The sequence below is a fragment of the Papilio polytes genome, unplaced genomic scaffold (genome assembly GCF_000836215.1).
Source record: "Papilio polytes unplaced genomic scaffold, Ppol_1.0 DF824169.1, whole genome shotgun sequence".
Classification (NCBI taxonomy): domain Eukaryota; kingdom Metazoa; phylum Arthropoda; class Insecta; order Lepidoptera; family Papilionidae; genus Papilio; species Papilio polytes.
This window is the reverse complement of record NW_013525035.1, coordinates 829,346-846,560: the sequence shown is the minus strand read 5'-3', so window position 1 is coordinate 846,560 and position 17,215 is coordinate 829,346. Positions and strand designations below refer to the sequence as shown.

The window sequence follows — 17,215 nt, the reverse complement described above, 5'->3', positions numbered from 1 at the left end:
AGTAAAAATAATTGTACAATATAGACATAACACTTACAATAAGGTAGGTTTACTATTTTAAAGGAATTATTTCGTTACTTTTTAGTGTACTTTTTTTTTTGAGAATATTTTGTTTTTGGTGTATTTTGTTTTGTTTTTAGTGCATTTTGTTTTGTGTAGATATAGTGCGGATTACAATTGGCCAATACAGTTCAGTAGCGCTCAAAAACTTCACTGTCAATCAACTGGGACAGTGTGAACGCTAACCAGCACCAGAGTCCATTCAATCTATTACTGTCTGTCGCATCTGTCCAACTATACTGGTCTAGTGTGAACCGGCCATAATCTACTCGATTCGTCTTCTCTGAAGATACCCTTCGTCAAAATCTACTCAGTAGCTTAAGCTATGTAATGGAGTTTACATACAAATCATACAAATATAAAAAAAACAAACCCTCTTTGTCTGGTAAAAGTATTTTTTAACATTATTCAGAGGATGATTGATTAAAAATATCGAAAATTGAAACCTTAGATACTGTCATATTTCTTCAATGTCAAATCCGAGCGATGTATCAAAAATCAATGAAGATAAATGGCTTTTTCCGCGAGCATTTTAACGATATTTTGTTTACGAAATGTATTTTATCACGTCGTAAAAGATGCAAACAGAAATGTAATTTTGTAAGAAAATAGGGTACATTTTTTCTTTCTTTTATGTCATCATTTACATACAGAAACTAATACTAAATGAACTTTTAATGTAACTCTTTAAAACACTATTTAAATAAAATAAGGAATAAACTATTCCATCCAAAATTTCTTTTTTTTAAAGTGTTTTTTCGTTTTAATAAAATTACTAGCTACTTTTTGATACATAAGCTTTCGCCTGTGAATCCATCCGCGTAGAAAAAAAATCAAAGTACGTAGCTTATGTGTTCTTCAAAACTATACTCTACATTTATGCTAAATTTCATTGAGATCTGGTAAGCAGTTTAGGCTACAAACTCTAACAAACATCCATCTATCTAAACTTTCGCATTTATAATACTAGTAAGATATGTTCAGGTATATTTAGCGTTTATTTTAGTATAATGCAAAAGTATTTTTAAAATTGAAATACTAAGAAAAATCGTGTGCTAAAACCTACTTAATTAAAATACTCAATTCTCAAAAGTACTTAAAGCCGATTTTCCCTAAAATACGGCAAAAACCTAACAACGTCAAAAATGCCACAAAATACGTCAACTAATTTTCTTCGTGAAATTCGCGTGAGTTAAAATCCGAACTTCCTTTAAAGTCCGTTTATAGCGTGTTTGCTAAATATTTCTGTGAACTGCAGTTAAAAGCAGTTTTAGGAAATTTATTAACATACTAGCTGTTGCCCGCGACTTCGTTCGCGAACAATTAAATATATAGCCTATGTTATTCACTGATAACGTAGCTTTTCAATGGTGAAAGAATTTTTGAAATCGTCCCAGTAGTTTTTGAGTTATTTCAATACTTAATCCTATTGAACACAATCTCTGCAGACAGTCATAACTTAGATTTGGATGTTACAATTTAAAATGCTAACGATTTGGAACCGTTTCAAAAACTACTATTCGTTAAATCAAACTTGCTTAACGTATAACTTAAAATACAAGAGTAAAGTTAGAATGTAGTATATGTTTTAGTATATAATACTATTACGTAGTTCAAGTAAACTAGAGTGTAATTGTAACAGGACTCTTCTCTTAGTAGATTAAAATTAAAAAAAAACATACATGTAAAGCACTTTTTAGTCGACTTCTGACTTACTTAGTTATTAAGTATTAATTAAAGACCCGATAAGTGTACATCTATTATAAAATTTACGCTTGGGGATCAATCCCCTACCTTATCACGTGCACCGGGTTTTCGTCCTCCAAATAACTCTATCATACGTCATCTCAGTCATCACTCCCTTGATCATGTCTCCTTTCACACAATCCATCTCTTTCTACGTCTACTTCCACCGGTGTACCACACTCATAACTAACGTTATTGTTACATGCGATTTATCTCTCTTCATAATATGCAATTTAGCGATAAAGACTCATCATCATCATCATCATCACCAGCTCACTATACATCCCCACCGAGGGGCTCGGAGTCTACCCTAAAGTTAGGGTGACTAGGCCATAGTCAACCACGCTGGCAAAGTGCGGGTTGGTTGACTTCACACATATCTTTGAATTTCTTCTCCGATATGTGCAGGTTGCATCACGATGTTTTCCTTCACCGTAAGATCGTTGGGTAAATTATGTACATATGAATCGAAAAATCGAAAATCACATTGGTACAACGGGATTCGAACCCAAGACATGTAGAATACAAGTCAAGTGCCTAAACCACTGAGCCACCGACGCTCTTTATAAATATTACGACCCTTTAAAGTTGCCTAACATTTAGTTTCTTTAGTGGAAAAGAGGTTTGTTTTCTTACCTTATCGACAGGCATGGAAGGGCACGCACGGCACAGGTTCCAGAATGAACCGATCATCTGTGGGCAGCCTCGGGGGCGGTGCGGGACGGGGGGCAAGCTCTACGCCCGGCGGATCGCGGGTCTCACTACCATGTGCCGCTGCTGGAACATACAGACAAAGTAAGAATAGAACAGAACAGAATAGGATAGGATACGTGCGAATGGATACGGTTAATGATAGTGGGATATTTGAAAGGATATTATCGGAATATGTACCACTGCCTAATCAAATCGAACACAGAGCGGGCCTTTGACTAGTCTATCGCATAATTGTCGATTGTCGATTGTTTTGCAGCCAATTCAACTGTTAGTTGCACAACTAAAAATGGAGTAGTGTGCTCACCTCATAAGCTCATATTTTTTATAACATAAGGTGGCAAACGAGCAAGCGACCACCTGAAACCGCCAAAATGGCGAAGCGACCGCTGCCCATAGACATCCGCAATTGCAGATGCGTTGCCTACCCTTATACGACGGAGGAGGAGACGCACATAAAGATATTTCCCCTTCCTATCCATCTCCTCCACCGTCAAATCCACTTCCTCTTCCCAACCTCTCCTCATAAGAAAAGGGTGGTAAAGAGAAAGGGACTTAAATTAGGCCTCCGGCACCACACTCATCAGACGAAACACGGAATTTCACGTCTGTCTTCTGTGTGGTCGTGGTATTACTGGGGGCGTGCCGGCCCTGCAGTGCTAAGATGTTAAAGCGGGCTCTACCACTGTCAAGGAAATCAAAGCGGGAGTAAACAGTTGTGCGATAGTTTGCAGATGTGCGTACGCTTATTAAATATTAGGAAACAGCAAAGAATTAAAACTGTGGTCCGTTTATGGTGAATTTTAGCGGCAAACACCACAAACTTATAGCGGTATTTTCAAATATCTTAGTGCGTTTCGACTGCACTGACAATTGTAATATACTTGAGGTTAGATGCGTTCTGTTCTCGTGTAACATATTACATATCAGTAAGTACGTTAATGGTCAAATTACAATACATTTTTGTTAATAAAATGATGGAAAACCAAAGATATTTAAATTTTATTTTCTCTAACAATACGTATGTGGACTTACTTATAAATTCATTTGCTCTAATCAGAACGTAACTGAAAGATAATCCAAACTTTCGAATGAGGGAACTGTTTACTTACAATCTCGTTCATATGTAAAACTTGAGAATGGATTCAAATAAAACCACTCATCGGAATTGAAAATAAAGAATATTTGCTTAACAACGATATTATAATATAATTGAATTTGGTTATAAAAACGCTATATACAATTCTGAAAAATTATGTACTTGATTTTACTGTAATATATTTACAGTTAGTTGTCGTAAATTATTTTTATTTAACTAGTGCGGGGTTACTGATTACTTCAGATAATCATATATTGTATCCACAAACAATGTTCTAATGTTCTATTTAATTGCAAAATTTCAAATTACCTTAACCACTATACACGCTCAGTTCTCACAATCTTACTTCTTACTAATATTATAAATGCGAAAGTCTAGATGGATGGATATTTGTTAGCGTTTGTAGCCTAAACGGCTGAACGGATATCCATGAAATTTGGCATAGGTTTAGAGCATAGTCTGGAAGAACACATAGGCTACTTTTTATCCCGGGAATAGTTACGGTTCCCGTGGGATTCATTAATTTAGTTTCTTAATGTTCACTCGATCATTCTGCAACGGTTCAACATATCTTATTGAAATTTGGCACAGATATAAAGCAAAGTCTGGACTACACATGAGATAAGCTTCATCCCCGAGAAATGTCCGGTTCCCGAGGGATACGTAGCTTTATGTAATTTATATAGTTCGTATGTTTTCTAATACCACGCGGACGAAGTCGCGGGCAACAGCTCGTTTTAACTAAAATTTGTAATTGTTCTGTTAAAAGTATACATGTAGGCTTAACATTAGCTAAACAGTTCAACAGACAATATTATTTTACTTTTTATTGTCAAATTTTACTACGCACAGTTTCCTCTTTCGTTAAAACAACCAGTTATAATTTGAGCACCCGCAGTAGGATTTCATACTGATATAAATGCGAAAGTTTAGATGGATGGATGTTTGTTAGAGTTTGTAGCCTAAACGGCTGAACGGATTTCGATGGAATTTGGCATAGATGTAGAGGATAGTCTGGAAGAATACATAGGCTACTCACTTTCGTTTTTTTTTTTATTCTACGCGGACGGCGTCGCGGGCGAAAGCTAGTTGGGTATAATTTTGACGTCTAAATCTAATCGAGAGTCAATTTTTGAATTTATTTTTTGTATTGTTAATGAGACCAATCCGGGAATCTGCCCCAAAGGCCTTCGAAGTAAAGAGAATAAGCGGCGATTCCCATCTAATTGCAGTTTGGCGGGAAGCCAACGGAAACTGCGATTCTTCGTATTTAATGTATATTTCATAGAAAACAATGCAACTGCAATAAATAGCGAGAATTCTGCAACAGATAACAGAAAAAAACAATAGTAGTTTTAAAAAAGGAACATTTATAATTTTAAAATGGAGATTTCGAGTTACGAAAAGCCAATTTATTTTTTAGTAGCTGTTGCTCGCAACTTCGTTTACATGGAATATAAAAAAAAGTGCGAAATATACCCTATGTTACTCACTGATAATCAAGCTTTTTTATGGTAAAAGAAATTTTGAAATCGGCCCAGTAGTTTTGGAGTTTCTTTCCTCTTTATAATTAGTATACATAGATAACAGAGGGGTGCAAACGAGGGTATCTACGGCCGTTGCCATTCTATTTAGGCTAGGTCTAGGGTGGCGATTGGATACCATACGTTTGGTCTTTTTCGAAGTAACAACTTATATATTTATTTTACAAATATATTTCGACTCTCAGGTAGCTCCCATCCTGCCACCCCATGGTGAATCATTTGGCAATCTCATCTTGTTTACACTGTTTAATTAATATTAACCACTGACAGTAGCTTTAACTTTTTTACAGTGGTAGTGCCCGCTTTAACATCTTAGCACTGCAGGGCCGGCACGCCCGGTGTAATACCACGACCATACAGAAGACAGGCGTCAAATGGAAGCAATTCCGTGTTTCGTCTGATGAGTGTGGTGCCGGAGGCCTAATTTAAGTCCCTTTCTCTTTACCGCCCTTTTCTTATAAGGAGAGGATGGAAAGGGAAAGTGGATTTGACGGAGGAGGAGATACATAGGAAGGGGAAATATCCTCTTCATGTGCACCTCCTCCTCTGTCGGATAAGGGTAGGCAACGCATCTGCAATTGCGGATGTCTATGGGCAGCGGTCGCTTCGCCATTTTGGTGGATTCAGGTGGCCGCTTGCTCGTTTGCCACCTTATGTTATAAAAAAAAAACTGACACCGGAATTACCACACTATGACACGTGCAAATTATACTAAGTTAATAACAGTGGTATTTCATTGCCTTAATATCTGTTTAAAATATATTAGAGCGCATACCTTTGACTACACTAGGACACCATTGTTTAGTCGCACTTTGATTCGTAAGAGCTTATATGCACTATTCCATTTTTAGTTGTGCTAAAAATTGAATTGGCTGCGAAACAACAGACAATAGTACAACTGTTATACGACAGTTTAGTCCAAAGTGTGCGCCCGCTCTTAAAGTTTGTATAGTCTAACCAAGAATATAACATCGAGAATCTACTACATCTCATGTACGCATAGAAATTAGGTTATTTTTATCAATTATGAGTGTTTTTATATTTCCGGTCAAGTCATTGTAATTAAATTGTTTAAACTTTCTTGAGACATTACCTAAGGGACTAAAGATGGACCTCTGATAAGTCCGACACTAGTCTATAACCGGAAAAAAAACTGTAGTAATGTTTGAAAACTAATTGTTCTGTAATGGAAACCCACAGAAAGAACACGATAAGTAAATTTTACAATAATTATGTTTTAAGTAATTCCTTATGCAATTTAATTATGAAAGGTGTGTTTATTATTAAATTATTGGTAAATTACTTTCTGATAATTAAGGAAATGCTTTAGTAATTGTTGTTAAATCATAAAGTTATGTTTTATTAATTTAAGTTATGTATTAGTTAAATTACATATAAGTTTTTGTTATTGTAATGTAATAACTTATTAAAGTCTAGATTAGGAAAAAACATCAAGGACCTGTCTCACCAAATTGTAAATTGTCCGCTGACAATCCAAAGTGTAAATATGTGACGGAAATATCGGATTTTGTTACCTTATCTGACAGTGACATCTTTAAGCTATCTGAGCCTCTATCAACCAGTGGTGGGACAGGCCCTAAGTAAAGTTTAATGTAATAATGATATACATATTTTGAAATTGCTTCAGTAGTATTTGAGATTTTTTTGAAAAAAAAAACGTACGAAATTACAAATAAATGTTTCACATTATATTTATGTAGATATTTTTTGTCAATAATTACTAGCTATTGCTCGCTCTTTCATACAACCACCACCACCAGCTCACTATACGTCCCCACCGAGGGGCTCGGAGCCTATCCTAAAGTTAGGGTAACTAGGCGATAGTCAACCTCGCTGGCCAAGTGCGGGTTGGTTGACTTCACACATATCTTTGAATTTCTTCGCTGATATGTGCAGGCATCACGATGTTTTCCTTCACCGTAAGAACGTCGGGTAAATTATGTACATTTGAAAATTTAAATTCCTCTTTTCTAGCCATCCACACACTATCTAAGTAACTATGTCCATACTCCACCACGCTAACCTTTTGCTACTAAATATCTCCACCAGTGCTACTTTCAAACTTCTAAACACATTCGACATTTTTGTTTGACGCATTAATTCTTATCAAATAAGGGCCTTAGTGACTATATTTTAGGCTACATTAAAGTATATTTCGAATTAAAATCATAATGAAATGCGGTAATAATACTGTTCAACCTCGATTAATCAATATTTAACTTCGTACGGCTTCTGTTGTAGCAACTTAATGTATCGTGTTACGATAATTTTGATAATAATGTACAGAACTCATAAATCGACATATCCAACGTAATTTTTTTTTTATACCATAAGGTGGCAAACGAGCAAGCGGCCCCCTGAAATCGCCAAATTGGCGAAGCGACCGCTGCCCATAGACATCCGCAATTGCAGATGCGTTGCCTACCCTTATACGACGGAAGAGGAGACGCACAGAAAGAGGATATTTCCCCTTCCTATGTATCTCCTCTACCGTAAAATCCACTTCCTCTTCCCAACCTCTCCTTATAAGAAAAGGGTGGTAAAGAGAAATGGACTTAAATTAGGCCTCCGGCACCACACTCATCAGACGAAACACGGAATTGCTTCCATTTCACGCCTGTCTTCTGTGTGGTCGTGGTATTACACCGGGCGTGCCGGCCCTGCAGTGTTAAGATGTTAAAGCGGCCAAATAGTATGTAAATACACTTAAAATATAATTAATTATGATATTAAATACAATAGAATACGTAATAAGTTAATTTAAAAGATATTTAAAAATGTAAAATTAATTTAATTCTTCGCTGTGAAATTAAAAAAGTAATAAAAAATGTCTATGTCACTCTTTGATAACGTAGCTTTTTAATGGTGAAAGAATTTTTGAAATCGGCCCATTAGTTTTTGAGTTGTTTCAATACACACAAAAACATAAATCTTTCCTTTTATAGTTAGTACTCGCGATTTCGCCCGCATGGAAGACAAAAAATTATGAATAAAAGTATGTTACTTACTGATTACGTAGTTTTTAGTAGCAAAAGATTTTTTTAAATCGGCCCAGTAGTTTCTGAGCTATTTTTATATATAAAAAATTCAAAAATACAAATCTCTCCTCTTTCTAATATTAACATAGATTAGTTAGTATACAAGTAGACAATATTATTCATAGGAATCATCGATGTGAAGTAGTTACTTTACTTCTAAAGTTACTTAAAATTAGATAAACAGTTACCTTCTTATTACTAAACAAAAAAGTGCAAATTAGCAACACAGCGCTAAAAAGATGCTTGTTCATCTAATTAATATGCTAATCTAGTGTGTGTATATTTAAATTTACAAGACATAAAAGACGGTAACAAATTACTAAAAAGGTTAGTAACAGGACAGTCATTGTGTTAATTAAATCAAACTGTTCATTACGACTGTCCCTTTCCGATTTAATGACAACTGATTAATGTTCCCTACCAATCTGGCTGATTGGAGACACGAGCGAGTGGATTAACTCCCTTTCAGACCTATATTTCGTTGTTAAATATAATACATTTTATAGATATGTTGAAAATGTCAAATCTTAATGTTTAGTAGTGTAATCGACTTAAAATACGTTACGCGGATTAGAGTAAAATACTACCAATAATATTGTAACAATAAATCTAGACAAAGGAAACAAATAGCTACATTTTTTATTCAAATACTACTAAACGCCTTATATTTAACAAACTCAAATGAATTTTAACTATAAATTTGCTAATATCTTTTCACAGGCGCCGGTTTTGCGTAAAAAGCCAAAAGATACTCGATATTAAACTATTTATAAGAATACAGAATGGCCTCTTTTCTTTTTACACCCCTTTTAACACACCCTTAACAATGTGCGTTGTTGTGGAAAAAGATTTAGATACGTGCTCGCTAAGCTGTTGTTACTAAAAATATCGCTTTATAAGACATCCGAGTGAGGTTACGAGCAACCTATCAGTGTCATAGACGTGTATTTTTTGTCAACTTTGCAGTAAATGTTGTGGAGCTGAAAGAGAGTGGTCTGGGAATGATAGATGACCTTTAGAGAATCATAAAGACACAGCTTTTTATGATAAGAAAATGTTTAATAGGACATTTTAGTCTTAGAAATATTCGATATTGTTTTGAATAGTTATAAATATGCATATTTTAATAAGTATTTAACTCACAAGTCATGTAGATCAGTCAATCTTACTAATATTATAAATGCGAAAGTTTAGATGGATGGATGGATCCTTGTTAGAGTTTGTAGCCTAAACAGCTGAACATATTTTAATGAAATTTGGTATGGATGTAGATGATGGTCTGGAAGAACACATAGGCTGCTCACTTTTGTCTTTTTGAATACCACACGGACGGAGTCACGGGCGAAAGTTAGTCTTCCATATTAGTTGCACTAAAATCCAATAGACAGTGGTAAAAAGAGTTCATATAACGCACACATACTGGCTTTCGCCAGCGACTCCATTGGATTGGAATTAACAAGAATAAAAGCAGGTATCCTATGTGTTCTTTCATAAACTGTACATCTATGCAAAATTTCAACGAGATCCGTTCATAGGCAAACTAAAAAACATCCATCTATCTAAACTTTTGCATTTATAATATTAGTAAGATAACGAAATGTCGAAATTTTAACAGTGGTAGAGCCCGCTTTAACATCTTAGCGCGAATGGGCCGGCTCGCCCGGTGTAATACCACGACCACACAGAAAACAGGCGTGAAATGGAAGCAATTCCGTGTTTCGTCTGATGAGTGTGGTGCCGGAGGCCTAATTCAAGTCCATTTCTCTTTACCACGGTAGGGGAAGTGGATTTGACGGTGGAGGAGATGCATAGGATTCGGAAATATCCTCTTTATGTGCGTCTACTCGTCCGTCAGATAAGGGTAGGCAACGCATCTGCAACTGCGGATGTCTATGGGTAGCGATCGCTTCGCCATTTTGGCGGATTCAGGTGGCCGCTTGCTCGTTTGCTACCTTATGTTATAAAAAAAACATCAATTTAAGTCTGTCTGTAAATGAAAAAGGTGTTCAAACTTTTTTAATGCAACCTCTTTCGTGTTAAAACACTGTTCTTTTTAATTCAACGCTTTTACGTTTTCTTTTTTGCAAGGCATTCGAAAAGTTCTCGTCGGCGGCTTGCAGTTGAACTAATTAAAATTTATTTTACTGACGACGTATAGTTCATGTAAATTTTAATTAAAATAAGAATAAACGTTTGTTACTTAGTAGAATAAGTAAATTAACACTTATTGTATAAGGAATATCCCTTGATTAAAAAATAATCTTATGGCCCGTCCTACCACTGGCTGATAGAGGCTCAGACAGCTTAAGGATTACACTTCAGGATTAACTAAATTAAAAATAAAAACTACATTAAACTACAGAAAAGTAAGATTTGAGACTTTCAATAAATTACAGCAAAATGTCGTAGATAGTTTGCAACAAACATATGAGTTACGTAACTTGGTAACGTGTCTTTATGAAGAGGTAAGATTCATATTTTTGTACGTAATGAAATGAATCAAAAACTACTGGGCCGGTTTAAAAAAATCTTTTACCATAAAAAGCTAAGTTATCAGTGTAACGTAGGTTATATGTTTTTATTTTTCAATTTCATGCGGACGTAATCGCGAGCAACATAACGTAATATTTTAATCAATTCAAAACGTGGTAACAAAAACTATTCTCTAACAGAATAAAAGACATCTTGAGAATCTTAAAGAGGTAACTTGCTGACTCGACTTTACGTGACTCTAGTCGCTTGCAAACAAGGGGTTTTTTTACCCGATTCAGGAGGATTTTTTGTCCCTTTCATTATCAATGGATAGCTATTGCCCGCGACTCCGTCCGCGTGGAATTTAAAATAAAAAACAAAAATGAGTAGCCTATGTTTTCTTCCAGACTTTCCTCTACGTCTATGCCAAATTTCATTGAAATCCGTTCAGCCGTTTAGGCTACAGACTCTAACAAACATCCATCCATCTAAACTTTCGCATTTATAATATTAGTATGAAATGATAGTTATTGTAAGAAACTCATTGTGTTTACTTGATTTTTTTAAATATCCTTCGATAGCGACTTCTGTGTTAAATAAAAAAAATATTACTACTCTATTCTAGTTTATAATCTAGCTCTGTACTTAACATCTAGTTTAGTATTAACTTCACATAGAACATCCATCCATACATTTTGGGTAAGACGCAACTAGATTTAGCAAAATAAAAATAACTAACCAGCAGCAGTTTAATGTATCCATTGCTTATATCAATACAAATATAACTATCTCAGTTTTTTCATATAGAGTAAGAGAGATGAACATATTTTTGGTAACAATGTATCGACAGTGAAAAAAGTGATTAAGCATTACAAATATGCGTCATCACTTTTCGCTTTGCAAACATGAAATTTTAATGTAATAACCAAATTGACTTTTTTACGCGACTGTACGATTTAATTTCCTATACGTTGACAGTCGCGTACAGAACGTTAATTAAAAATTTAATATTCAATTTTGAGAGCGGACGCGAATTTTATCCCTTCATTAATTTCGATGAGAGGAATGAAGTGTAGTTTTATAAATAAAAGTCAATAAATAAATAGTTATTTTAACAACGTTCAAGTTTATTGACCTCTCTTTAGTTTATTTTTTTACTAGCTTTCGCCCGCGATTCCGTTCGCGTGCAAAAAATAAATGCTATTCTCATATATGCATTTCCCATCAAAGAAACCCTATACTTAAGGAATGGTAGGTAGGCAAATAAATAGAAATTAGAAGATAATTTATAAATAAAAATCAAAGAGTCTTCAAGAGTTTAGTTGTTGTTTTTATACAGAGGTTGTTATACTTGATTTTGAACTAGCCGTTCCCGTGTGTCTTCATCCGCATGAAACTACGAAAATTCGATTTTATTGTTTACATTTGTCAAATTATCAATAACATATGTCAAAATAACATAACATGACAAACCTTGGCAATCTTAATATCTTGATGTTGGCAGCAACTTATGGTCTCTTTCCCACATTAGGGTTTTTATCCACAATATTTACCCCCTAAGTTTAATGGCGTTATATATAGCCTAAAACGTGACTTAAGTGTAAGGCTTTTTTTTACAAAAAGAATTATTCAAAAATATGCTGTAATTGCTGACATCTTAGGCAACAAAGAAGTGTGTGTTTACGCTTTATTATAATAGTATAGATTAATTCCTCAAACACTTCAACCTTGCGAAGGTCACATGTAAAATTACAAATCCCTTCCAAGGGTTAAATATACATAATTATACAATCTTTGCAGACCTAATTTAGAATATAATCTTCATAAACATTTACATTTATTAATCTTAATTTAGTGCTAATATTTGAAGTTACAGCGTCAATAATTTCGATTTAAAACAATGTTTGAGTAACATTGTGTTTCTATATGAGAAATACAATCGAGTGATAGGACTTAATTATACTATACTATATCATACTAATATTATAAATGCGAAAGTTTAGATGGATGGATGGATGTTTGTTAGAGTTTGTAGCCTAAACGTCTGAACGGATTTAGATGAAATTTGGTACAGATGTAGAGGATAGTCTAGAAGAACACATAGGCTACTCAATTTTGGTTTTTTTTAATCCACGCGGACGGAAAAAGCGCAGGCGAAAGCTAGTAATATTATAAATGTGAAAGTTTAGATGGATGGACGTTTGTTAGAGTTTGTAGCCTAAACTGCTAAACGGATCTTAATGAAATTTGGCATACATGTAGAGGATAGTCTGGAAGAACAAGTAGGCTACTTGGTTTTATTAATACCACGCGGACGGAGTCGCGGCCGAAAGCTAGTTTTTAATAAATACAATTGTAGTTAGCAAATTCGTCAGCGTCAAAGAAATCAAGAAACTCAACTTCTTAAGTATAACTCATAAGTAAACTAGTTTTCACCCGCTCCGTCTGCGTGGAATTTAAAACAAACAAAACAAAGTAGCCTATGTGTACTTCAAGACTATCCTCTACATCTGTACCATATTTCATCGAGATCTGTTCAGCGGTTTAGGCTACAAAATCTAATAAACATCCATCCATCTAAACTTTCGCATTTATAATATTAGTAAGATGTGATTTAAGATTGGCATTTTATGATCATTTGATCAAGAAGATAGATTCTTTAGTCCAGGAAGTTTCTAGAAAGGAGAAAATATTTCTTCTGTAAACATTGACTTTAAACGCAATAGCATGTTTGTAAGGAAATAGAAATGGGATGCTATGATTGTACTTTAATAGCTAGAAATGGTTGATATCAAATAAAACTTTATTAGTAACCTATTGGTATTATTAGCATCCAGAACATCAAGAACTGTTCAGCCGTTTAGTCTTCAGATTTACAAACATTCATCCATCCGAACTTTTGCGTTAATAATAATAGTAAGATTGTTTATTTATAATGTTTTGATGTTATTTGTGTGCGAGACTGTCTTGTACAGTCCACAAGAAAAGGTGTCTGAATTATTCTAACCTACTTTTATTAGTTAACCGCAGTATTTTGTTCAATACTTTACGTAACACGTGCATTGCGGCTAAAGTTAACTAAACACGAATAGATTATGAAAGTTGACCCGCATTGTATACTGGTCATTATGAAAAATCGTATTCAAATTTACCAATGGAAGATTAAAAAATGTAAATCTGTGCACGAGACAATGGATTTAAAAAGTTTTGAAAGACTTCTAAGTTTCTCAAGTAATTTAAAATTTTTATCTTAAAGTAGAAGAGACAAGGAATATTTTAAGTCACTAGTTTCTGTATCTTTAAAATCGCAAGGTTTATAGAATTTTATTTTATTGTTGACATTTGTTAAATTATCAATAGCAAATGTCAAAATGACATGACATGACAAACCTTGGCAATCTTGCTTCCTTGATGTTGGCAACTTATGGTCTCTTTCCCACATTAAATTTTTTATGCAAAATATTTACCCCCTAAGTTTAATGGCGTGTAAATATAAAGCCTAAAGCGTGACGTAAGTGTAAGGCTTTTTATTAAAAAAGGAACTATTCAAAAATATACTGCAATTGCTGACATCTTGGGCAACAAAGAAGTGTGTGTTTACGCTTTATTATGATAGTATAGAAGTATAGATATAGTACTTCATACTAATAATAAAAGTACGAAAATCTATACCTGTAATTAAAAGGAGTGTCTGTATATCAAAAGAAAAATTTCAGATTTCGGGAAGATGATGCATTTATATAAAATTGTCTGTCTGTTTGTCCGCAAGCCGTGTTTGTTCCGAGTAATCTCCAAAACGGCTAAGCCGATTTTGACTTTCACTGAAGGTTAGCTGGCATAGACGGGCATATTATAGGCTACTTTTTTATATTGTGTGGACGCAGTCGTGGACAACATCTTCTTTGTATATAAAATTGGATGTTTGTCAACATATCTTTCAAACAGATTAACGAATTTTGAATTTGTCTCAGATGTGAATGGAAGACCTCATAATTAGTCTATTTACTAAGTTTGTTTTTTATTCCGCGCTGAAGTCGCAAAAGACAGTTAATCCAAACTCAAAATGATGATGAACCTTGTTGGAATTTCTTGAAATGTTTTTTGCTTTAGATTCTAGAAATCGCAAATTAAAATTATAGTCAAGAGGTGTGGTCTTGTAGTTTAGCGGTCGACAGTCAAGTCTTGTTACTGGAGAAATACTTTCTTCAATCTTCCTACCACAGAATAATATTGAAGAACAAATGACATTTGCATATCTTATTAATTTTATAAACGCGAAAGTTTAGATGGATGGATGTTTGTTAGAGTTTGTAGCCTAAACGGTGGAACGGATTTCGTTGAAATTTGGTACAGATGTAGAGGATAGTCTGGAAGAACATATTATTTTTAATTTCCACGCGGATGGAATCGCGGGCAATAGCTATCTATACTATTACAATAAAGCGTAAACACACACTTCTTAGTTGCCTAAGATGTCAGCAATCACAGCATGTTTTCGAATAACTTTTTTTTTAATAAAAAAACCCTACACATCCTTCATGCTTTAGGCTATATGTTTTCACGCCGTTTAACTTAGGGGTAAATATAATTGATACAAACCCTAATGTGGGAAAGAGACCATAAGTTGTTGCCAACATCAAAGGAGCAAGGTTGCCATGGTTCGTCAGCATGTCATCTCATTTTGAGATTTGCCATTGATAATTTGAGAAATGTGAACAATAAAATGAAATTTTTATAATTTTATGCGGATGAAGTCGCATGGGAACAACTAGTATTTAATAAGTACATTAAAAGTGTCTATATATTTATACTGCTTTATTAGAATTTGTTTGTTAAAATACTACAAAGTCTTATTAATATAATATTCGTAATATCCTAAATGGCAGTTAATCTCTCGCATAATTGCTAAAGCAATAACCTAAGGACATGGGGGTGGAAGGACGAGTGACGTCACCCCTGATATCATGGTGTCGGTAACGATCTGTGACGTCATACCTAGCACGAAATCCCTCCAGTTGTCTTGACGATCTGTCTCAGGACCCATGTTCATTGGTTATATTTAATTTATCTCGGAGTTTTATTTATTTTTATCTTTTCATAAAGTTGATTAAATTAATTATCTGTCGAATTTTAACAGTGTAGCTGGTTGGAAATTATTTTTGTTTAAATACAAAATACAAAAAAGAAAAAATGAATGTTTATCACACAATATACCGGTCGAATAGAGTGGTCAAGCAAAATCTAACACTTGATAAATTGGTAAGTGATTTTTATTTAAATTATTTAAAAAGGTATACAGCATTTTTTACACAAGTATTTGGTATAAAATCAAACATCTGTAACCTAAAATTTTTACCATAAAAACTGAGACAAAAATATCCAATTTTAAGTACGCTTTTTTAAAAAGAAAAACTCAGACTTATACAGTTTTGATAAAAGTGGGACTTAAAGGTACTATTCTGCATAAAACGAAAAAAGAATCACGTAAATCGGATCGTAAATCTTCGAAATTAAAATACCGATTGAATTGATAACCTTTTTGAAGTCGGTTAAATATAGCATTTGACGTTTCCAGCAATCAGCTGATAGAAATTAAAACACCGAAATGTGGCACATTTTGTAATCCAATTACATTAATACGATAAAAATTAACGAAATACAATATTAAGGACACAGTCAAAGACCTCGGATACCTAATACAGATTAAAATGGAGTCTGCAAATAAAAAGAGATTAAAATGGTTCAAACACTTACGAAATATAGCTCCCAGCACAAAAGTCGCACAAAAACGAACAATTTACGAACCGAATTGGTTTTAGTATTCGAATTTGCGGATTTTTTAATAAATTTTGTGTACTAAACGAAGGTTTTTAGTCGCGGAGCGCGGTGCAGATGTCTTTTTTCGCGCTGGGGACCGGCCTGACGGGCGACTGCCGCAAACTTAGTGAAAAATCAATAGCAACCCTTCGAAGTCCGTCCGCATGCGGAACTCGACTCGTCTCTTTACACTGCTCACCCATTTCCGTATTATGTAACGGTGTGGGAAAGAGACGACTGTATATTTACCAGTTCGTATGTTAAACCTCCCTCGAAAACGCGCCAATAAGCTTGTCTCGAAATGGCCGACTGACGTTTGACGTTTCGGCGCGAAAATTGACATTTGATTACGATTACTCGTTTGCAAATTGTTATTACATCGATTATATCGCTTCATTTGGTGCTGTTTCGTGATTGCAGGAAACAATATTTAAGGCGCCCGCTCGAAGGTTGCCTTCTATTGAGGTTATATTTTCATTTTCTTTATTGTTGCTCGTCTTTATTGAAGATTTATTTTAATAAATCATAATAAAACATTTACTTTATCTGTCACTGATTAAATTAAGAGTAACCTTTATTATTTACAATAAGTCATCTTAAACTTGTGGTACTTTAAAAATGTTATCAGGGTTTTAATTACATTTAGTTACTTTAGAAAAAATTGCAATTTTACTAATATTATAAATGCGAAAATTTATATATGGATG

General features: G+C 34.2%; 1 protein-coding gene across 5 annotated transcripts in view; it reads right to left on the bottom strand.

Moving 5' to 3' along the window:
* LOC106111416 overlaps positions 1 to 16,654 on the bottom strand; it is a 50,567-nt gene extending 33,913 nt beyond the window's left edge. For 2 of the 5 annotated variants that reach the window (XM_013293501.1, XM_013293498.1), the window contains exons 1-2: positions 16,446 to 16,653; positions 2,443 to 2,583 (exon numbers count right to left, since the gene is read on the bottom strand). In XM_013293501.1, the coding sequence (XP_013148955.1) occupies positions 2,443 to 2,499 (57 nt within the window). In that variant the 5' untranslated portion in view covers positions 2,500 to 2,583; positions 16,446 to 16,653. Of the gene's footprint in view, positions 1 to 2,442; positions 2,584 to 16,445 lie in introns of all 5 variants that reach the window. The other 3 variants (XM_013293502.1, XM_013293499.1, XM_013293503.1) reach the window with 3 other exon arrangements.
* Between the last annotated feature and the right edge of the window lie 561 nt (positions 16,655 to 17,215).